We start from the raw sequence: 23,524 nt of genomic DNA on the forward strand, positions 1-23,524 counted from the left end.
CAGGGATGCGATACTGTTTTTGATTTACTATTTTTCTAGGTAGAGCCAGCTCTAATGGCTATTTGGCCTTTCCCACCATAATAGCCCTCCCCTACCTGTCAGGGAGCCAAAATGAGAGTTCTGCCAGCTGCTAAGTATGTCTATGCCAATTATGCATTCTGACACTGGGGAAATGACCACAGGATGAGTCCAGGGACCCACTGTAAGCCAGACCTGAGCTAAAACTCCATTAATTACCTGACCTCCATAAGCCCCTACTTTCACTGGAGGACCACAATGATGTTTTGGGTCCCCTGGAGTCAACACCAGCTCAGAGCCAGTGTCCAGGTCCCCAAAATGTCTGATCATTTCCCTTTCCCCAATGCACAGTTTCCCCGGTACAAGGCCAGAGGTCTCCTTGGGGAAGGATGGGAGAAAGATTAACAGCATAAATTGTCAGTAGCATAGTGGGGTCCTTCTTCAAGAAGACCTAGCCTCCCCTTCATTCAAGGGGTTCTGGGTCTGTAAACTGCCTCAAGTCTGGAAATTGATGGAGGGGCCGTGATTCTCTTTTTTTATAATTCAAATTAGTCTTTTGTCCACTCTATCTGGAAGTTTTCTGTTTATGTAAATTAAATGGGAATGCAGTAGGCTTCCTATCAATTTCACTTCTAGGAGCAGCACAATTAATTAGCCAATGACAGGACTCTACACGAATTAGACTTTTCTGATTGCCGCTTAGCCTCTGCTGTCCATTATGGTAGCTATGCCCACCTTGCTTTTGACAGTTGACTGCTGCCACTTGGCTCCTGCCACCTCAGGATCCAGTCATTTCCATTGCATTTAAATTTTGTAGTTGAGTGATTGCGGTTCCCACTGTTAGATCTGACGTACATAGAAAAGCAATTACAAAGATGCAGGTGCTGCCTTTACAAATCTATTTTGCAGGCTGGGCGCAGTGGCTTATGCCTGTAATCCCAGCACTTTGTGGGGGCCAAGGCGGGTGGATCATGAGGTCAGGAGATTGAGACCACCCTGGCTAACACGGGGAAACTCTGTCTCCACTAAAAAAACAAAAAATTAGCCAGACATGGTGGCAGGTGCCTGTAGTCCCAGCTACCCGGCAGGCTGAGACAGGAGAACGGCGTGAACCCGGGAGGCGGAGATTGCAGTGAGCCAAGATTGCGCCACTGCACTCCAGCCTGGGTGACAGAGTGAGACTCCGTCTCAAAAAAGACGAAAAACAAAAAAAAGCAAATCTATTTCACAAAGCATTAGTCAAGGGTATATCTTCTGGATTCTCCCAGCTGGGATGAGTAGGTCCAAAGTGACTAATCCACTCTACCATCCCAATCTCCCTAAGCCTTTGGATCCCTTCTTCTACATTAAACCAAGGGAGATCAGGCATTTCTAGCTCACTCACAGTGGGCCACCTTTTAATCCGTATTTCAGCTAACCAAGCAAACAAAGCAAATAATAACAGTGAAGTACCTTTTTTAACTCCCTGAGCTGCAGAATGCCTATTTAGTGGGCCCAAATCAAGAAATTCAGCCTGATCCAACTCTATGTTCCTTTCACCATTATCCTATACCCTTAATATCCATTCCCATGACTATTCTCCAGATTTCTGCTTATATACATTAAAAAATTCAAGCAGTTCTTTTCGAGTATAGCATGTGTCATACTCCGAACCTCACCTCTAGGGACCCGCTGGGACTTTAGTCTAGTTATAGGTCTAGAAGCAAACAGGGATGTTGGGGTTGGCTCCTGAGGAGAATCAACATTATCTTGCCTGGTAGCTGCCTCAGGGGAGGCCATCAGTGTTGCCTCAGGCAGTGCAGGGTTTATCCTCTCAGCAAAGGTGGAAAGGCTGACCGCAGCATGGGTCAGGGAGGAGACATTGCCACTACTGGGGATGGGGAACCTGTTTCTTCTGGCAAAAAAGTTTCATCAGCATTTACAAGTTCAGTGTCCCCAGCTTCACCAGGGTCCTCCCACACATCCCCATTCTAAGTTGCAGGCTCCCATTCTTTTCCAATCAACACCTTCGCTTTAATAAGTAGACACCTAGCAAAGTATCTGTGCATGCACCTTCATTGCAGGTCAGCCACTTGCATGAGAAGAGCTTGTGTCTGTTTTTCCACAATTCCAGCTCTTTCTCTACAGGAGATAAGACTCACTCAGGGTAATCTTACCAGATTTGAGGCTCGGTATCTGCTTCTGAAGCCAGAAGCTAGAATCCTTGAGTTCCTCATTTTCTTTCATCACTTTGTCCAGTGAACTTAGAAGCAACCAACCAGCTTCGTTATGTTCCTTGGTTCTCCACATATAGTCAAAGGTATTATGTCTAGAGTCACTGAACTCCCCTCTCAGGAGCACTGAATGAGGAGTGTCCAGTTTATTTATTTTGCATAACTCTCCGAATAGCTCATGCCAAGGACTCCCAGTGTTCTCCATACTATTAGAAGTAGAGTCCTTAGCATTTTGGGGTCTAATCATATTAAGCAGCCAACTCCAGAAACCCTAAAACCAACGAAAGAACTCCATCCCTAATATTCTCTTCCTCTAGAACCACTCCTGGTACCAAAATCTGTATTCGTCAGGGTTCTCTAGAGGAACAGAACTAATAGGATATATACATAGGGGAGTTTATTAAGGAGTGTTAAACTCACACAATCACAAGGTCCCACAATAGGCTGTCTGCAAGCCGAGGAGCAAGGAAGCCAGTCCGAGTCCCAGAGCTAAAGAACTTGAAGTCTGATGTTCGACAGCAGGAAGCATCTATCATGGGACAAACATGTAGGTTGAGAGGCTAAGGCAGTCTCGCCTTCTCACATTTTTGTTCCTGCTTTATATCCTAGCTGCTGCGGCAGCTGATTAGATGGTGCCCACCAAGACCCAGACCACTGACTCAAATGTTAATCTCCTTTGGCAGCACCCTCACAGACATACCCAGAATCAATACTTTGCATCCTTCAATCCAGTCAAGCTGACAGTCAGTATTAACCATCACAGGCCAGGAGTTCCAGATCAGCCTGGACAACATAGCGAGAACCCATCTCTACAAAAAATAAAATAGAAAATTAGCCAGCTGTGCTCACGTGCACCTGTGGTCCTAGCTGTGGCCTGGGAGGCTTGGGTGGGAAGATCGCTTGAGCCCAGGAGTTTGAGGCTGCAGTGAGCCATGATAGCACAACTGCACTCCAGCCTAGGCAACCCAGCGAGACCCCAACTCTAAAAATGTAAAACAGACATTTGAACAAGAAACTAAAAGCAAACAACGTGATATTCCAAATGAGCTCACTAGTGGGAAGCACCTGCAACGGTGGATCAGTCCTCCTGGGCTGTTTGACCCTTTACTTCTGTGTCCTTGCCCCCATTGGCCTCCCCTTCACGCGTGTGTCTTGCTGGTGCTCCCCTGACTGTCCTAGAGGTTTCTCGCCCCCACTCCCACAGCTCACAGAACTGGAGCTGTTGGGGCAGTGTGATTTTCTACCTAGTTCACCTTTTTTTTGAGACGTGGCCTCCCTTTGTTGCCCAGGCTGGAGTGCAGTGGTGCAATCTTGGCTCACTGCAGCCTCAAACTCCTGGGCTCAAGGGATCCTCCCATCTCAGCCTCCCGAGTAGCTGGGACTACAGGCACATGCCACCATGGCTAATTTTTGAAGTTTTCTGTAGAGATGGGATCTCACTATATTGCCCAGGCTGATCTCAAACTCCCAAGCAATCCTCCCCCCTTGGCCTCCCAAAGTGCTGGGATTATAGGCATGCACCATCACGCCCGTCCACCATTTCTTCACTGGTTCCCATTTAGGATGTTTCCACTTCTGCTACTATAAATAACACAGGTTTCTGGTGCCTAAAGCATTTCTCATGTTTTGGGTATTTCCTCAGGCTCTCAGAAGTTATGTCCCTGACGGGGCATGACTGGGCCATGGGGCTGACCATGCTCTTGTGGCCCAGGCTTTTTTTTTTTTTATTTTTTCGTGGCTCCACTGGTAGCCTTGTCGTGACCGAGGGGCCTTGCAGAGAGTTGGGTGGGCTCCGCTGGCGGGGGAGGGTGGGGTAGATGTGGGATCAGGCTGGTGGGTTCTGGAGTGAAGAACAGGTGGGCTAGATCAGGGGTCCCAGACCCTCTCAGGAGCCAGGTCCTCTGTTGTCCCAGCCAGCTGTTCATGGCTGACTGCCTGCTGGCGAGAGGGGACATCCTAAGTGGGAATGGGGATGGAAGAAGGAGCGATCTGGACACTAAGACAGACCATCTGTGTCTGGGTCATGTATCACCTGTGGCAGTCTTGGTGTGACCCCCGCCTCCAGGGAGCCTTCCTGGACTTCACAGACAGACAGTGCATCTGCTCTCTGTTCATCAACCCCAGACTCCTTGGGAACCTTGATCGTCCTGTCGTCTCAGCTGCCAGCTCACTCCAGGGCCTCTGGAGGCACGTGGCAGGGGTGTGTTGCGTGTTGTTTGAATAAATATGCCAATAGCCACAGAGGGGCATTTTCAAAGAACAAATGTGCACAGAGACCTTACATGCCCATTTACCTCCACCAACATAGCTCCACGTACTTATTTTTAAATTTTTGGTGGAAAGTATCCAACTCTCCTTGGAAGGCACCCAATTTCCCTAGCTAAGCATGCAGCAAGTCTCCTCTGAAACAGCTTATCTGCGGAAGCTACTTACCAAGAGCGTATCCAGGGGGCCTGGTAAGGCCTTGACCTCTAACGGAGATGGAGCAGGGATAAGGATATAAAAAAAGAGGTATTCTCCCCTCTCACCCCCACCTGTGTGGTGTTAGAAGGCGCAGGCTTCAGGGAAAGGTGGTTTGACACCCAGCCCAGCTATTTCCCAGCTGTGTGAGCCTGGGCAGGGCCCTTACCCTCTCTGAGCCTTCTTCCTCATCTGTGAAATGTGGCCAATCACGCCTCCAAAGGCAAATGGGAGGTTGACAGGAGAAAATGCTGGGGATGGCCGGGCGTGGTGGCTCACGCCTGTAATCCCAAAACTTTGGGAGGCTGAGGCAGGCAGATCACCTGAGGTTGGGAGTTCGAGACCAGCCTGACCAACATGGAGAAACCCTATCGCTACTAAGAATACACAGTTAGCCGGGCGTGGTGGCGCATGGCTGTAATCGCAGGCTGAGGTAGGAGAATCGCCTGAACCCGGGAGGCGGAGGTTGCAGTGAGCAGAGATCGCACCATTGCACTCCAGCCTGGGCAACAAAAGCAAAACTTTGTCTCAAATAAAAAAAGAAAGAAGAGAGAAAGAGAGAAAGAAAAGAAAAGAAAAATACATGCCAGGGAGGGCCCAGCCAGCATCTGGCCAGTGCTCAGTGAACATTAGCTCTGAGTGCGGTCACCAGGTTTAGAACCAGGAGGGAATCTGCAGAGTGACATAAACAATGCCCTGAGACCCCGGCCTGGAGCAGAACGGGGCACAGAATAACCTTGCCGTGACCTCTGCACGGAATTTCCCCAGGCCGTGCTGGGCCATACAAGGTGTCTTCATTAGGAGGTGCTCAGATCCAGCCCATCCTACATGTAAAGCCTTCTACTTTTCATTTGTGGGTGTGAGAGCCAGGACTGTCTGTCTGCCCATTTTCTTAAATAGAGAGTCCTCAAATGCTTTAGACCGCTTTACCAAACTCTCTTTAGCTAAATAAAGCTGCGATTATGAGGTCTAAACATCCTAAAGACCAGTGGAAGAAAACCCGGCTTATTCTCGAGCCAGCTCCGGCTCTCAGTGAGGGCAAGCCTGAATAGCCTCATTGACGGGAAGAACAGACACGCGCCTGGGCAGCCTCTGCAAACCCGGTGTCTTCCTGGAGCTTCCACCGATAGCTTTTGCTACCAGAGGTGCTTTCAGAGTTCCCTTTTTGAATGTCTTTAAGCTCTGTTGCTGGACATACGCTCTTTTCTTTAGGTGACAGGATTCTCTGGGGGTTTTGATAATTCATGCATTTGTGAATTTTGTTGAGCAACTGCTGTGTGCTGGGTGCCTGGTGTGAGGCAGGCTGGCCCCTGGCCTCTGGAAGTTTGCAGCTGGTGGATGAGGCAGATGGTGGGGAAATGACAGCTGCGAGCAAGCTGCTAGGGAACAGGGCGGGGTGACCCGTGAGCACATCCAAGATTAGAACTGGGGCTCAGAATGGCTTCCCACCTTCTGACTTAAGCCCGTCCCTTCCCCTTGTGGGACAGGACCAGCCTGGGTGGTTGTTGTAGGGTAGTGAAATTGGCCAATGAAGCAGCTGTGGAGAACCCCAGCCCGGGAAGGCGTCAGGGATTCAGTCATTTGCCCCTCATTTGGCTGGTTGGTGTTGTGTGGACCCAAAACACTCGTTCTGTCCTTTAGCAAAGAAAGCTCATGTATTTTAAGAAGCGGAAATAAGACTTAGGGATTGAGGAACACTTGATGCAACTTGGATTTTTTTTTTTGAGACGGAGTTTCGCTCTGTCGCCCAGGCTGGAGTGCAGTGGCGCGATCTCTGCTCACTGCAACCTCCACCTCCCAGGTTCAAGTAATTCTCCTGCCTCAGCCCCCAAGTAGCTGGGAGTATAGGCACCCGCCACCAGGCCCAGCTAATTTTTGTATTTTTAGTAGAGACAGGGTTTCACCATCTTGGCTAGGCTGGTCTCAAACTGCTGACCTCATGCAATCCACCTGCCTCGACTTCCCAAAGTGCTGGGATTACAGGTATGAGCCACCACACCTGGCCCTGAAACTTGGATTTTAATCCAAAACCACAAAGAGACCTGCGAGGGTGCTCTAGTTATTCTCCTTGAAATTGTTTTCACCCAAATACATCTATTGCCTTTTTTGCTTGGGGAACTTGGAGGCCGCAGGTTTCCAACTCTGGTCCAAAGACATCTGTTGGGCCATAGGAGGGGCATGCCATAAGTAAAAGTATTAAGGGTCCCCAGCAGAGATGCTCGTGAATTTGTCTTTGATCAGGCTGCTGAGGCAAATGAAAATAGCAGTGTCTTTGCTTTAGCTGGAATTTACAGATTGGTATCCTGGTGGTCTGATTGCAGATTCTGGTGAGCAGTTTGTAGTTGTCTTTCAGGATGAAAACTGGAAGATAAGCTAACTGAGGTTTAGTAAGTGCAATCTGTTCGGTTAATTAAAATGTTTTAAAATGTGGGTCATGGTAATAGTTGGAGAAATAATAATATGCCATGTGCTTAAATAAGGAAAAGCTTGTTCTTTTGGATAGTTGGATAGTTCTACATGTTGAGTCTGACATTATTGGACAGTGAAACTCCAGTACAGAAGCAACAGTTGAGCTGGTTAAGTGGCCCTGACTGGCAGGGGAGAGAAGGGATGGAAATGGGCTGGTGTGAGGTGCAGTTGGGGTCTAGGAGCACTGAGGCTGGCCTTTGTGCACCATGATGCGTGCATGATGAGGAAGACCCCTTCCCCAGTGAAAACCCAGGGGCAGGGGACTTCCAGCGAGTCCACTATGGCTTTGGGCCAGTGGCCGAGGCAGTTTTTTTTTTTTTTTTTTTTCGAGACGGAGTTTCGCTCTTGTCACCCAGGCTGGACTGCAATGGCACAATCTTGGCTCACTGCAACCTCCACCTACCGGGTTCAAGCGATTCTCCTGCCTCAGCACCCACCGAGTAGCTGGGATGACAGGCATCCATCACCACGCCCAGCTAATTTTTGTATTTTCAGTAGAGACGAGGTTTCGCCATGTTAGCCAGGCTGGTCTCAAACTCCTGACCTCAGGTGATCCGCCCACCTCAGCCTCCCAAAGTGCTGGGATTACAGGCATGAGCCACCGCGCTCAGCCTGAGGCAGCTTCTTGAAGTTGCTTCGTAGGGGCAGAGGGTTGGGTGGGGGAGGAGATGGGACAAGAAACCATTATGATAACCTAGGTGTGGGCGTGGGGCCTGCTAACCTCTGCGCAGCCTGGCTGATCTTGGGTCCAAAGCAAACACAGTGAGCGGAGAGCGTCCCCATCTCATCTGGGCTGGTAGAATTCCACCTGGCCAGGTCTGTTCTGAAATGTAACTTTCTCTTTGCCGCTGAAATGATTCTTTGTAAAACCAAACCTCAAACACGTTTAGTTTTCAAATTGCGTTTCTTTTCCCCCAAAGTGCATTTTTGTTGAATCTCAGTGAGTTATTTTTTTCCTCCCTCTCCAATTTTAAGAAGAAACCTACACTCCAAAACCTGAAACGGACGAGATGAATGAGGTGGAAACAGCTCCCATTCCTGAAGAAAACCATGTTTGGCTCCAACCGAGGGTGATGAGACCCACCAAGGCCAAGAAAACCTCTGCGGGCAGCTACATGAGTGAGTCCAGGCCATCCTCCACCCCGCCTACCCTCCCAGCCACCTCCAAAGGGGACGGGGTGGGTGGAGGAGGGCAGCTAGTGGATTTAGGTCTGCAAATCCACAAACAGTGGGAAACAGGGTGCGGCGAAGCTCATGGAGGCACAACCGTAAGACGTTTTTCAGAAACGATATTTTTAAATCATTGCAAAAGCAAGCATTATAGGACTTGTGCTTGGGTGGCATTCCGCTCCCCCGCCCCGCCGCCAGGCAAGTATTTTAAGGTTAGACCTTCCCTTGTCCTTTCAAAAGGGACCTGGGCTGAAGTTGGGTTCCTCTGGGAAGCGCTGGCCCCACAGAGGGCAGGCAGCGTCTAGCCTGGTTCTGGCAGGTTCCACTCCTTCCTCACCAGGTCCTGGATCTGGACTCAGTTGGCACATCCGTGAAGTAGGGGATAGAGATGCCACATCAGAGTTGCCCGGAGGATGAGCTGCAGGAACACGGGTCACCCAGTGCCAGCTGAGGCCTCCCTGTACATTGAGGTCATTGCAGAGTTGCCTACAACTCTTTTTTGAGATGGAGTTTCGCTCTTGTCACCCAGGCTGGAGTGCAATGGCACGATCTCGACTCACTGCAACCTTTGCCTTCCGGGTTCAAGCAATTCTCCTGCCTCAGCCCCCTGAGTAGCTGGGACTACAGGTGCCCACCACCACGCCCAGCTAATTTTTGTATTGTTAGTAGAGAAGGGGAGATGTTTTCCCCTGAGACTTCTGTGAATCCCGAAAATATTGACTGTTCCCCTGCTCACGTCTGGCCTTTTGGCTCCCCGGGCACCTCAGCTCCCCAGGCTTTTGTTCTCCCTGCCTTCACTGCCCCAGGGTGGAGTTCAGCTCCCCTTCAATTCCCCCCGGACACTGCTGCGGGACCTCGTTCGCAGCCGCCGTTTCTGCAGGCCGGGGGCTGTGGAGGGGCGTTTTTGCTCAGGTGGGGCTGGAGGGCTGGGCTGGATGCCCTTGGCTCTCCCCATTTGCCCTGCAAGCCTCAAAGGCCCTACAACTGGACCCCTCTTTGAGGAACAGCCTCACACCCGCCTTCTCAGAGCCCCTCTCTTCTTTTCATAGCTGCCATCTCCCCTGCCCCCACCAGTCTTTCTGTCCTCTTCAAACCTCTTTCCCTGTGATGCTGAAGCATTCTCTAGCTTGCTTTGACCAGGAAATATGCGGAGGCCCTTGTCTGTCCAGGAGTTCAAAACAGTGCCATTGTTTCTTTTAATAACATACAACGTTTACGTCCCTTTTCAAACTATAACACGACTCCGAGACTCTGATATGTTCCCATAAAATAAACAAAGCAAAAAGCTTTGCAAAAGGCATCTTGGTGATGGGGGAGATGATTCGGGTGAGCCTGGCTGGGTCCCTGGCCCCACAGGCTCAGAGCAACGTACTCCCTACCCCCTCAGGAGTCCTGCCCTGCAGAGCCCTGTGGGACCACAGGCACATAGTGTGTGCCAGGCACCCTGCCAACGCCAGAGTTTACTTTCTCTCTCAATGCTCACAAAAGCCCTTGGAGGTGGGTACTGTCACTGTCCCCGTTGTCCATATGCGGAAATTGAACCACAGAGAGGGGAAGCAACTTGTCCAAGGTTACACTGCTACTGTAAAGCGGTGGGCCTGGGGTCTGAACCCCCAGCGGAAGCCTGCAACCATCAGGCGTTGCCCTTGCTCTTAGTATAGCACGGATTGAATTGCAGAATGTTCCAGAATGTCCCTCAGCCTGGGGAAGGGTCTTTTCAGCCTCCTGCTTTCGTGCCGTGATGTGTATTTCTGCATTTCTCTCCTAGCCCAAGTCGTCAGATGTGACACCAAGATGAAGGACAGGTGCAAAGGGTCCACGTGTAACAGGTGAGCCTGTGCTGGGCTGTCCTGCCACTGTGGACTCTGAGTCTGTGCTGGGCTGTCCTGCCACTGTGGCTTCTGAGTCTGTGCTGGGCTGTCCTGCCACTGTGGCTTCTGAGTCTGTGCTGGGCTGTCCTGCTGTTGCATATTTAGCAAACTGCTCTCACCAGGCAGAATGGGTTAGGGCTGGGCAGTGTCCAGGCACTTGTTCGCCTCAGCCATTGGCAGATCCTATGGGAATGCTGCAGGATCTGAGCAGGCTGCTCCCAGTGGGCCCCACCAGACGGATGGGCCACTGGTGTATACCCGCCACGGTACATCAATAAATCCATCTAGCTGATGCAGTCATTCAGATGATGAACACTGCCTGCCAAAAAGAACGCGTTTGGTTTTGGCAGTGTGACTGCTGGGCTGTTCTTTGTGGTAGTAAACAGCCAACAGGTGCAGCCGCCACATGCACACCCTCACAGTCAAGTGGGAAAACCATGTCATTGGCAGAGGGGACCTTGCTTGTCTTCCTACGAATTCTGGCATCAGTTTGCTGAAAGCTGAATCGAGTTATTTAAAGCACATGTTAAAAAGGGAAGGTGGAATCTTCGGTTTTATATCGCAAGGGTTGGGAATTTAGTTTGCCAGGAGAACACTTCACTTAGACGTTGGCAGGACTGTGATGAGGTGGACTTGGAGCAGCCAGGATGAGGCGGCTCAGTGGGCTCACATATGGTACTGTCGTTTGTTGGCGAGATGAGCCTGATGTGTCAACAGTCAGCGGTGGAATAACAGTGCCTAAAACCTCGCGCTCAGTGTTAGGGTAGCATTTGCATGTCTCGGTGCTGGGCGAATTGGGAAAAAGCAGGCAGCGCCTGGCAGGGGCCTCTGCCGTGTGCACTGCCCAGTCTGGGCTGCTGAGAAGCTGGAGTTGTCCGTTTGTGGCGATGCGTGTTTCTGAACACTAAGGGCATCATGATAGCATCACCCCTGAGTAGTACTCAGAGGAAAAAGGTGAGCACGTATTGGAGAACATTCCTTGTCAGACAACATCGAGGCGGTTCCAGAGTTGGGGTGAGTGGGGCACTCCCCACGCAGGGAGAAGGCAGGAATCTGTTCACACGAAGGCTGTTAGAGGCCTCCAGTTAAGAAAAGTTAGCCCCAATCTGCAACTGTGGGAGCATCCCCAATCTCGCTGTAGAAGCCGCCCCACAGTCTGGCATACATGTTTTCTGTTAATGGTGCTTTTACAAAAATAATAGTCAGTGGGCTTTTTTTTCTGACTTGAAAAGGTATCTATGCTCATTAATAATGATTCAGGAAAGCAATAACAAAAACAAAAAAAGTAGAAAGAAAAAAATGTGTCCCAAAATCTCATCAATACCAGTAGCAATTTGATGTATTTCCTTCCAGTCTTTTTTTTCTGTGCACAGATGAGGCTAATGCTGCTTATGTATTTTCTTTTCTTTTTTTCTTCTTTTCTTCTTTTTTTTTTTTTTTTTTTTTTTTTGAGTTGGAGTCTTGCTGTGTCACCTAGGCTGGAGTGCAGCAGCATGATCTCGGCTCGCTGCAACCTCTGCCTCCCGGGTTCAAGTGATTCTCCCACCTCAGCCTGCCGAGTAGCTGGAACTACAGGGGCATGCCACCATGCCTGGCTCATATTTTGTATTTTTGGTAGAGATGGGGTTTCACCATCTTGGCCAGGCTGGTCTCGAACTCCTGACCTCAAGTGATCCACCCGCCTTGGCCTCCCAAAGTGTTGGGATTACAGGTGTGAGCCACTGCGCCTAGCCTGCTTATGTATTTTCACTTAGGATTTTCCAAATATTCCTCACACACTTCATGCCTAGTGACTGCGTGATTGAGACACGACTGTACATGAACGTGTTTAGCCATTGCTTTGCTACCTGCTGGCTTATTTCCAGCTTTTTACCATTATAAACAGTTGGGGCTAGGCACGGTGGCTCACGCCTGTAATCCCAGAACTTTGGGAGGCCGAGGCGGGTAGATCACTTGAGGCCAAGGGTTTGAGACCAGCCTGGGCAACTGGCGAAACCCCGTCTCTACTAAAAATACAAAAATTAGCTGGGCATGGTGGCACATGCCTATAGTCTCAGCTACTCGGGAGGCTGAGGCACAAGAATAGCTTGAACCTGGGAGGTGGAGGCTGCAATGAGCCGAGATGTGCCACTGCACTCTGGCCTCGGTGACAGAACGAGACTCTGTCTCAAAAATAAAAAAATGATAAATAAATAAATAAAAAATAGTTGGGAAAAGCTTGCAGGTCTGGCTTTCTTGACTTTTTACTTGCAATATATATTTACAAGGGAAGCTGAAGAGCTAATGGATATGAATGTTTACGTCTTTCTTAAAGGTTTTCTTAAACATAAGAGTGATTTACACTTCCATTAACAGCAACACCATCGTTGAGTTTAACTTATTAAAAAATCCCTGCAGGCCAGGCACGGTGGCTTGTGCCTCTAACCTCAGCACCTTGGGAGGTCAAGGTGGGTGGATTGCTTGAGCCCAGGAGTTCGAAACTAGCCTGGGCAACATGGCAAAACCCCCAAAATTAGCTGGGTCTGGTTGTGCACACCTGTAGTCCCAGCTACTTGGGAGACTGAGGTGGGAGGATCACCTGAGCCCAGGAAGTTGAGGCTACAGTGAGCTGTGATTGCACCGCTGCACTCCAGACTGGGTGATGGAGTGAGACTCTTTCTTGGGGTTTTGTTTGTTTGTTTGTTGTTTGTTTTTTGAGACTGAGTCTTGCTCTGTTGCCCAGGCTGGAGTGCAGTGGCACGATCTTTGCTCACTGTAACCTCTGCCTCCCGGGTTTAAGTGACTTTCCTGCCTCAGCCTCCCAAGTAGCTGGGACTACAGGTACCTGCCACCACACCCGGCTAATTTTTGTGTTTACTTTAGTAGAGATGGGTTTTTGCCATGTTGGCCAGGCTGGTCTTGAACTCCTGACCTCAGGTGATCCACCTGCCTTGGCCTCCCAAAGTGCTGGGATTACAGGCATGAGCCACCGTGCCTGGCCTTGTTTTTTCTTTTAAATGAAAAAGAAAAGACTATGGTTGACCTTCTATTTCTGTGGATTCAATCGGCCTCTGATTCAACCAACCTCGGATTCAACCAACTGCAGATCAAAAATATATTTCTTAAAAAGTGTATGGTATTACAGTACAATAATAAAAAACTGATACAAATTTTAAAAACAATACAGTATAACAACTATCTACATAGCATTTACCTTGTGGTAGGTATTATAAGAAATCTAGAGATGCTTTAAAGCATACGGGAAAAGACGCAAAGGTTATACGCAAATACTAGGACACTTTACAGAAAGGACTCAAGCATCTGCAGACTTTGGTATCCTAGGGAAGTTCTGGAACCAATCCCCCATGGATACTGAGGGATGAATGTATTGTGCTTGTGTGGATATGAACTTCAGTCTGCGCCTGGGTGAACTCTGACTTGCCCAAAAACAATGGAATCCGCATGAATGAAGCTTTTCTATATTGAGTAATAGAGCTATCAGTGAAAAGAATGATAAACTCATTGTGAGATGTAACCAACATGTTTATCTCTGAACATCATTTTGTTTCTTCCTCATCAGGTACCAGTGCCCAGCAGGCTGCCTGAACCACAAGGCAAAGATCTTTGGAACTCTGTTCTATGAAAGCGTGAGTGTCGCCATTCCTCCTCTCGATGGCTTGTGTGGGGTCCTGTTGCATATGTTTAAAGCAGGTGGTTGGCTTTAGTAGGAAAAGATTTTCTTTCCACTCCTTAGTCAAACCTGGCATTTCTAGAACTGGGGCGGGTGTGTATTTATGGGCTTACAAACTAGCAAAGCCACTTTCCGGGACTGATCCTCCTGAAGGCCAGTCTCCGTCTTAGAGCGAGCATTCACACGCTGCACCGCGCGGGGAGAAAGGGCTGCTTGTCACTGTTCTTCGTTTGTAAAGCAACTCGGATGAGCATTTAAGGTAAGCAACCCCAGGAACAAATGTGTGGTTATGGACACAGGCCAGAGGCAGGAGCAGAGTAAGCTTTGGCCCGTCCTTCAGGCTTTTAGTGAGTCGAGGACAAATGTTTGGGTATTTCTGGTGAAACTTGCTGACAGAGGTTGAGAATATGCCTCTGGTCTTCCCTCCCCTTCCCGCCAGTCGTCCAGCATATGTCGCGCCGCCATCCACTACGGGATCCTGGACGACAAGGGAGGCCTAGTGGACATCACCAGGAACGGGAAGGTCCCCTTCTTCGTGAAGTCTGAGAGACACGGCGTGCAGTCCCTCAGGTAACTACTCTGTGATCAGGGCTCCGTGAAACGGTTTTCCTGTTTATGACGGTGTTGTTGAAATTTTGAAACGTATCACACAGGCAGGGCGTGGTGCCTCACACCCGCACTTTGGGAGGCCGAGGCAGGTGGATCACCTGAGGTCAGGAGTTCAAGACCAGCCTGACCAACATGGGGAAACTCCGTCTCTACTAAAAATGCAAAAGTTAGCCTGGCGTGGTGGCACACACCTGTAATCCCAGCTACTCTCAGGAGGCTGCGGCAGGAGAACCACTTAAGCCCGAGACGGAGATTGTGGTGAGCCAAGATAGTGTCACTGCACTCCAGCCTGGCTGACACAGCAAGACTCCGTCTCAAAAAAAAAAAAAACAAAACCACAAGCCCACAGCTCTAACTCTAATGCAAATGTGTTTTTATAATTTGATCATAATATTAATAATAACTAACTTCCTTTGTAATGTTTTAAATTTAGCTTTTTAAAATTCCTTTATTTTGCAGATGTGGTTAGATTAAATTTATCTTATACATTTGAAAACCATTATTCTTAGAAGGGATCTATAGGCCTCACCAGGCTACCAGAGGAGTCCTTGGTACAAAAAAAGTCAAGATGCCCTGATCTAGAACATTCTGAGAGCTCTCAGGCTGATAGGAAACAAGTAGAAAAGTGTGAAGTCGAGACTGCAAATAAGATAAGTATAGGAGCAAGTGTTCACTTTTAGAAGCAATTCTATTTGCGTTTACCTAATGGCCTTTTTTTTTTTTTAAACAGCAAATACAAACCTTCCAGCTCATTCATGGTGTCAAAAGTGAAAGGTAAGCTGGCCAGTCTCTTTTGCGACCATAATACCTGGGTTATCAGATTTTCCTGGAAATTTCACTTCCTTTAGTCACTGAGTTAATGTTTATCATGCCTGTGAACATTATGGTTTTCATCATGGTCAAGGCTTTTTCAAGACGTCATTTCTTTAACCAGCTTCTAAGAATATCTGGACTTGAAATTGGCCCGAGATCACTGAACCAGAAACACAGGGCTGAGGTTGCCAGTTGAATGTCACAGACATACTGATGCCTGGGGCTAGAGTGGCTGAGAGGTTTCACTGGGAGTGCCACTTTCTGTCAATTGGTAATGGGTACCTGGAGTGTTGTGTGAAGAAGGATTCTGAGGCCTCCATCTGGGCTCAGCGGAAAACAGAGCTTGATAGACTAGTAATGTCTGCCATGGGCAAGAGAGGGAAGTGAATGGAAGTATGTGGCACTTAACTTGCCATCTCTGGCCCAGCTTTTTACATTGCTCAGCGTATGTTCGTTTGGAAGGTGGGATGCATGACGGGCAAGCATGCTCCAACCAGAAGTGAGGGGATGGGTCATAGCTGCCCACACTGTGCCCTTGATGGAATAATCTCAGGCAAGCAGGGATGTAGGAGCCATTCCAGCTTCCTCCCCGGAGCTCTGCCGGCAGACCATGCCTTTGTTTTGGGACAGCAACTCTTATCATTTGCCCTCCATGCAAAAGTTCTAGTTAGATATCTTTATTAAAATATGTAGTAGCTTTTTTTCTTATTGCAAAAAGAATGCCTGTTTATTCCAGATAATTTAAACACGGGGTGGAACATTTTTTTGTAATGATGACCTAAATTCCAGCAGCCAGACATAACCATTGTGAATACTTTGGCAAATATTCCAGTTTGTTTTCTCTACATATTAAAAGTATGTACATTGGTAATATATACGTTGATGACTTTTAAAACTTGAAATGGAGTTACGTACAATTTGGTAACCTAATATTTTTCTTAAATAATTATGTGTCTGGCTGATTCAGTAGCTGACACCTGTAATCTCAGCACTTTGGGAGACTGAGGCGAGAGGACTGCTTGAGCCCAGGAGTTTGAGACCAGCCCTGGCAACACAGCAAGTCCCTGTCTCTGCAAAAAACACACAAAATTAGCTGGGCAGGGTGGCACACACCTGTATCTCAGCTACTTCGGAGTCTGAGATGGGAGGGTTGCTTGAGCCTGGAAGCTCGAGGCTGCAGTGAGTCATGATCATGCCACTACCCTCAAGCCTGGGTGACACCGCAAGACCCTGTCTCAAAAATATATATATATGTGTGTGTGTGTGTGCGTGTCAGGAATATATTTCTGTGCCTTTAAATCAAGCTTGTCCAACCCACAGCCCATGGGCTGCATGTAGCCCAAGACGACTCTGAATGTGCCCAACACAAACTTGTAAACATGAGAAACATGAGATTTATGCATGGACTTTTTTTTTTTTTTGTAGCTTATCAGCTATCATTAGTGTTAGTATATTTTATTTGTAGCCCAAGACAATTCTTTTTCCAGTGTGGCCCAGGGAAGCCAAAAGATTAGATACCCTTGCTTTTTTTATTTTATTTTTTATTTTGTTATTTTTTAAGATGGAGTCTCTGTCTGTCGCCCAGGCTGGAGTGCAGTGGCACAATCTCAGCTCACTGCAACCTCCTCCTCATGGGTTCAAGTGATTCTCCTGCCTTAGCCTCCTGAGTAGCTGGGATTACAGGCACCCGCCACCATGCCCGGCTAATTTTTTTTTTTTTTTTTAGTAGAGACAGGGTTTCGCCACATTGGCCAGGCTGGTCTTGAACTCCTGACCTCAGGTGATCTGCCCGCCTGGGCCTCCCCAAGTGCTAGGATTACATGTGTGAGCCACCGCACCTGGCCTGGACACCCTTGCTTTAAATGTTCTTCCAAACCTAATGTGAATGACCTCCCCATTGAATAGAAGTCCCTTGCTGTACTAAACCAATCCCCTTTGTTGGATAGCTCTATAGAGCCATGGCCTGTTCAAGTGATAGAGTGGACCAGCAGGGTTCAGCAAATGATGACTCATGGGTTAAATCCTGCCTATTGCCTGCTTTTGTAAATAAAGTTTTACTGGAACACAATTACACCTATTCATTGACACATCATCTATAGCTCCTCTCTGCTACAACAGCAGAGTTTATTGATCTTGACATCAACCATAAGGACCACAAAGCCAAATATGTTTGCTCTATGGTCCTTTAAGAAAAAGTTTACCTGGCCGGGCATGGTGGCTCACGCCTATAATGCCAGCACTTTGAGAGGATGAGGCAGATGGATCACCTGAGGTCAGGAGTTTGAGACCAGCCTGGCCAACATGGTGAAACCGCGTCTCTACTAAAAACACAAAAATTAGCCAGGTGTGGTAGGCACCTGTAATCTCAGCTACTCAGGAGGTTGAGGCAGGAGAATTGCTTGAACCCAGGAGATGAAGGTTGCAGTGAGCCAAGATCATGTCACGGCACTCCAGCCTGAGTGACAGAGTGAGACTCTGTCTCAAAAAAAAAAAAAAAAAAAAAAAAGAGGCTGGTGCGGTGGTTCCCACCTGTAATCCTAGCACTTTGGGAGGCTGAGGCAGGTGGATTACCTGAGGTCAGTAGTTCGAGACCAGCCTGGCCAACAACATGGTGAAACGCTGTCTCTACTGAAAATACAAAAATTAGCTGGGTGTGGTGGCAGGCGCCTCTAATCCCAGCTACTCGGGAGGCTAAGGCAGGAGAATCACTTGAACCCAGGGGTGGAGATTGCAGTGAGCCAAGATCGCGCCATTGCACTCCAGCCTGGGCAAAAAGAGCAAAGCTCTGTCTCAAAGAAAAAAAGAAAAAGAAAAAGTTTACTTAGCCCTGGACTAAATAAAGACATGCTGTCAGAGATCACAGGTGGCCAGTATTAGAACCGTTTCCTTACTTATGTTGTTTAAACACAACAAATGACCTTGAAGAAAAAAGCCCCTCGCCCCTCGGCAGGGATGAATGTGCCTTGATTAGCAGCTGGAGGTGGGTGGCATGTCAGAAAGAGCTCTAGAGCAGGCACCGGAAACCTGGGCTCCCACCTCAGTCCTGGGAGGCCTCGAGGGGCGCTCTGAGCTCTCTGAGCTTCCATTTCCTCATCTGCCTACTTAGAGTAACACCTGTTGTGAGGAGCAAAGGTGATCAAGTCAGGAAAAGCTTCCAAATAAGAAAGGCACCATTCAGATGAAAAGCACCATCAGCCTCACAGAGAAACCACTGGGGGTGACAGTGCCCTCAACCTGCAGACACACACAGGCCGTGGGTTTGGTCTCATCTCTTGACTGCTCGTATGTGGGGTAGGAGGAGCCTTCTGGGTCCTAGTCCCAGCTCTGTTCAAGGGCCCAGGGAACCCATAGGCCCTGGTAGTCTAGTGGCCCATTTCACAGCCCGGTAGCCTAAGGCCCAGGCGTGCTGGGACCTGACCCTTTCCCCCTTGCTCCTGTTCACAGTGCAGGATTTGGACTGCTACACCACGGTCGCTCAGCTGTGCCCGTTTGAAAAGCCAGCGACTCACTGCCCAAGGTAAGGCGGGCCTGATCTGTCATCTTTTCTATGGATGATGTTAGAAGTAGCTTTTTAGGCTGGATGAGGTAGCTCACGCCTGTAATCCCAGCACTTTGGGAGTCCGAGGAAGGTGGATCACTTGAGTCCAGGAGTTCGTGACCAGCCTGGCCAACATGGTGAAACCCCATTTCTACTAAAATTACAAAAATTAGTCAGCCATGGTGGTGGGTGCCTGTAATCCTAGCTACTCGGGAAGCTGAGGCAGGAGAATTGCTTGAACCCGGGAGGCAGAGGTTGCAGTGAGCTGATACCACGCCATTGTCCTCCAGCCTGGGTGACAAGAGTGAAACTCTGTCCCAAAATAAATAAAATAAAAATTAAAAATCAGCTTTATTGAGGTACATGATACAGTCCACCCATTAGAAGTGAACGATGTGTGGCTGGGCACAGTGGCTCACGCCTGTAATCCCAGCACTTTGGGAGGCCAAGGCAGGTGGATCACGAGGTCAGGAGATCAAGACCACCCTGGCTATCACGGTGAAACCCAGTCTGTACTAAAAATACAAAAAAAAAAATTAGCTGGGCGTGGTGGCGGGCGCCTGTAGTCCCAGCTACTCGGCAGGCCAAGGCAGGAGAATGGCGTGAACCTGGGAGGCGGAGCTTGCAGTGAGCCGAGATGGCGCCACTGCACTCCAGCCTGGGCGACAGAGCGAGACTCCGTCTCAAAGAAAAAAAAAAAAAAGTACACGATGTGTTTTGGCCAAGGTATACAGGGTCACAGCCACCACCCGTCAAAGCGTAGGACATTGTCAGCACCCCATGTCATTACTGCCCTGGTGGTCAGTCCCTCTCCCTCCAGCTTCCAGCCACACCCCTGCACCAGGGAGCTTCTTTCTGTTGCTCTGATTTTGCTTTTTCAGCAAAATTATGGCGCCGTGGCAGGGTGTGGTGTTGGGTGTCTGGCTTCTCTCACTCTGCGTCACGTGTTGGAGACTCAGCCGTGTTGTGGAGCGTGTTTATTTATTCTTTCAAATCCTCATGCAGCATTCCATTCTGTGGATACGTGACAACAGGTTTGTCCCAGGAATACGGTTCTACAGGCAGCTAACCCCAAATGACTGGTCTGCGGAGGACGATGCCTCCCAGAATAAAATAAAGGGTGTCCTGGCAACACTTTTCACTGAACTTCCTGGTAGATCCTCTTGGGAAGGGAACACAGGAAACATCCTCTTATCTGAATCAGCTGAGGCGCCTTCTCAGATGGAAAAGGCCGCAGGTCTCTGGGACGTCCCCACTTTATAGATGTTCCCCAGGGTTCAGATCATATAATACATCTGTAATGCTAAGCTGCCCTTCAAACAGAGCACACTTTCTGACTTAGCTCCATTGTAGAATTAGAAATAGAATGAAAGTCCCAGGACCCTGGGTTGAAATGCTTTGAGGATGAAGACAGCTGCCCTGGAGGCTGGGTGCTGTGGCCCTCATGAGCCCTTATCCTGGGCTAGAGACCTGTGGATTCTCCAAGGGATAATAGCAGGTGACCCCAAGGTCCGAGCAGGGAAAGGCCCGGGAGGGTGACTGGTTGGGAGGCGCCCAGACTCCTTTCCCTTGGCCGCCACCCCACTTCAGGCTTTCTCTGGGCCTCCACTGCCTCCACACCACCGTCGTGATCCCCCTTGAATGATCCAGTGGGGATAACAGCCTTTTAGTAGATTTTCCCTGAATATTAGAGAGAAGCAGAAGGAAAGAATTTCAGAAAATACAAACAGAAAAACTTGACGGAGTGCAATATCCAAAATGTTAATTTCTGACCTGCCATCCCAAAAGAAGTAGGAAAGAATGGAGAATATTCTTAGACTCTTTCCAATTCTTTTTTTTTTTTTTTTTTGAGACCAAGTTTCTCTCTTGTTGCCCAGGTTAGAGTGCAGTGGTGCAATCTCTGCTCACTGCAACCTCCACCTCCCAGATTCAAGCCATTCTCCTGCCTCAGCCTCCCGAGTAGCTGGGATTACAGGCCTGTGCCACCACACCTGGCTAATTTTGTATTTTTAGTAGAGATGGAGTTTCACCATGTTGGCCAGGCTGGTCTGGAACTCCCGACCTCAGGTGATCCACCCGCCTCAGCCTTCCAAAGTGCTGGGATCACAGGTGTGAGCCACTGCACCTGGCCTTCTGTTCTTTTTTTGAATCCACACACACACCCTTTCTCTCTACCCACTCATTTCCCTTCCTCCCAGCCACTAAGAACTGTTTCAGCTTCCCAGTCCCTTTGCCTGTCCTTCTTCCTTCCCATAATCCTGCCCGCCTGGGGCCAGATGGCTTCTGGCTGCCATTTTGGTTTCTTGGTCCCTGGGTTCCAGCCCACGGTGGACTGTTGTAAACACAGAAGATCTTTTCTTAAGTAAAGCTTGTGCTCTTTCCTGGCTTGAGTTTGTCAAACCACCCAGGGGTCACCCATTTCCAGTTTGAGGTGCTTTCCTCATCCCCTGGAGCATCTGTGGTGACTGACACAGAGTGATCTAACCTCTTCCACCCCAGGTTATCAGTGCCCCCTCCTTGGAATATGCTGTGACTCAGCGAGGTGAGGGCCCTCCACCCTTTCCTCCTGCACACAGGGAAGCGGCCTTAGAAAATGTCTGTTGATGCTAATCTACGTAATGTACCCACAGTATGAGCTGGCCAACATCCAAGAATGGGAGGGGCGGCCTCACAATTCCACACTCTTCTCTGTTAGATTTTTACTCCCTTTACCTTTTTGTTTTTGCATGTCTTTTGTGGATGTGTGTGTGTTTTTAAAAATTCTATCTACACTGTTTAAGAGAAGCAAAAATAGTAATATCTTTACATCTGCTGAGGGGGGAGAAGTATTTTTTTTTTCTTAATGAGGAAAACTGTATGGCGGTTTTCTTTCGTCTAAGAGCTTAAATCTTGGAATTCAAATAAAGAGAGCCAGCTTAAGAAGTTTGGTTTTCTGTGCTCAGACCCATCACATAAATGCTTCTTGTTTTCCAGAGTCCATTGTCCGGCACACTGCAAAGACGAACCTTCCTACTGGGCTCCGGTGTTTGGAACTAACATCTATGCAGATGTGAGTAGGCTGCATTTTCAACAACTGTCTCTCAAAGCCTGTTAAGACCTCAACATGCAAGCTCCAAGATCTGGATACTTGAGACTTTATTCCAGTGCCTCTTAGCTAAATTAATTAATTAATTAATTTCGAGATGGAGTCTTTCTCTGTTGCCCAGGCTGGAGTGCAGTGGAGTAATCTTGGCTCACTGTAACCTCCGCCTCCCAGGTTCAAACGATTCTTGTACCTCAACCTCCCAAGTAGCTGGGGTTACACAGTGCACCACCATGCCCGGCTAATTTTTATATTTTTAGTAGAGACAGGGTTTCACCATGTTGGCCAGGCTGCTTTCGAACTCCCAACCTCAGATGATGCGCCCACCTCTGCCTCCCAAAGTGCTGGGATTCCAGGTATCAGTCACTGCACCCAGCCAACCTCTTAGCTAAGTTTAGACCACTCATTTCTGCAAACATTGCCCCCATTTCCCCATTTCTAGAGATAGTAGTGCTTCCACCTACTTGTCCTCACGAATGCAGATTCAGGAGTGCCTGGCCTTACTCAGATGTTTGCATAGTTTGAAGGCTCTCATGCTTCAGATAGTTCATTTTTCCAGCTATTTAGTCATCTTCCTCGCTCTCCAGATGCATTTACAGAAACTGGTCCACGCACTGTATTTCTTCTGGGTTATGCACACACTTAGCTAAAAGCAGAAAGAAGATAATACAGACTACCCTAATTTACTGCTTGTTAATAGCCACTCTGGTTATATGAATCTCTTCCTCTACTTTTTCTCTCAGAATTTTAACCAGGGAGCTTTAGCCTGGTTTTTCTTAGGTGGATCATGCAGAACGTAGTCTGTTCCCTCTGGTTGTCCAGGGTTTGGGGACATGGTGACCCAGACAATGTGACTGTGGTCCCACATCTGCTGCCAGCAGGCTGTGTGATCTTGCCAAGCTGTTTCCTTGTGGTGGAATGGCCCAGAACTGGGATTATCAAATCCAGGGAATCTTCTAGATCTAAAATTCTGTGATTAGGGCAGCATCATTGATCTCTAGCTAATGTTTTTTATTTTTTTATTTTCTGAATAGAGACAAGGTCTCACTAGGTTGCCCAGGCTGATCTTGAACTCCTGGGCTCGAGCAATCCTCCCTCCTTGGCCTCCAAAAGTGCTGGGATTATAGGGGTGAGCCGCTGCACCCGGCCTCCAGTTAGAGCTTTACTCAGCTGCTTGTCATCATCCCGTCCTTTACAGCTCTCCCCCGCCTCCCCGCTAACATCTTTGCCTCGGTCTGCCTTAATTTGTTCCAGATTCCTGTAAATATGAGGTCACTGGGCTCTGTAAGGTCAGAGCAGACTTCATGACTAAGCTTTTTCCCCCCATCTTTCTTCTTTCCTCTTTAAATGGTCTTTTTTTCTTCTTGAAAGTGATTCAGCTAAAATTGAGTTCTAAGAGTTAGAATTTTTATGAAGGAGTAAAATAATATATGTCGATTATTACACCAAATGTTTGAACCAAATTCTACCATTAAGAGACAGAGGCTGAGGTTTTCAAATGATTTAAAAATAAAGAGCTGGGCAAAGCTATCCCAGCCAAATATAATCAAACACATGAAAAACAAGAGTGGCAATATTCCTCTCTGAAAAAGTGGAATTTAAAGTTAAATG

The 23,524-nt window shown here is 48.4% G+C and overlaps 1 protein-coding gene across 2 annotated transcripts in view; it reads left to right on the forward strand.

The window, feature by feature from the left end:
* The window catches only part of CRISPLD2 (cysteine rich secretory protein LCCL domain containing 2), a 90,909-nt gene that overhangs the window by 39,417 nt on the left and 27,968 nt on the right, over nucleotides 1-23,524 (forward strand). For both annotated transcript variants that reach the window (XM_055299760.1, XM_063612506.1), the window contains exons 7-13: nucleotides 8,136-8,279; nucleotides 10,099-10,159; nucleotides 13,761-13,827; nucleotides 14,311-14,441; nucleotides 15,211-15,254; nucleotides 18,738-18,810; nucleotides 21,805-21,880. In XM_055299760.1, coding sequence (XP_055155735.1) covers nucleotides 8,136-8,279; nucleotides 10,099-10,159; nucleotides 13,761-13,827; nucleotides 14,311-14,441; nucleotides 15,211-15,254; nucleotides 18,738-18,810; nucleotides 21,805-21,880 — 596 coding nt within the window. The remainder of the gene's footprint in view (nucleotides 1-8,135; nucleotides 8,280-10,098; nucleotides 10,160-13,760; nucleotides 13,828-14,310; nucleotides 14,442-15,210; nucleotides 15,255-18,737; nucleotides 18,811-21,804; nucleotides 21,881-23,524) is intronic.

The sequence above is a fragment of the Symphalangus syndactylus genome, chromosome 11 (assembly GCF_028878055.3).
Source record: "Symphalangus syndactylus isolate Jambi chromosome 11, NHGRI_mSymSyn1-v2.1_pri, whole genome shotgun sequence".
NCBI lineage: Eukaryota > Metazoa > Chordata > Mammalia > Primates > Hylobatidae > Symphalangus > Symphalangus syndactylus.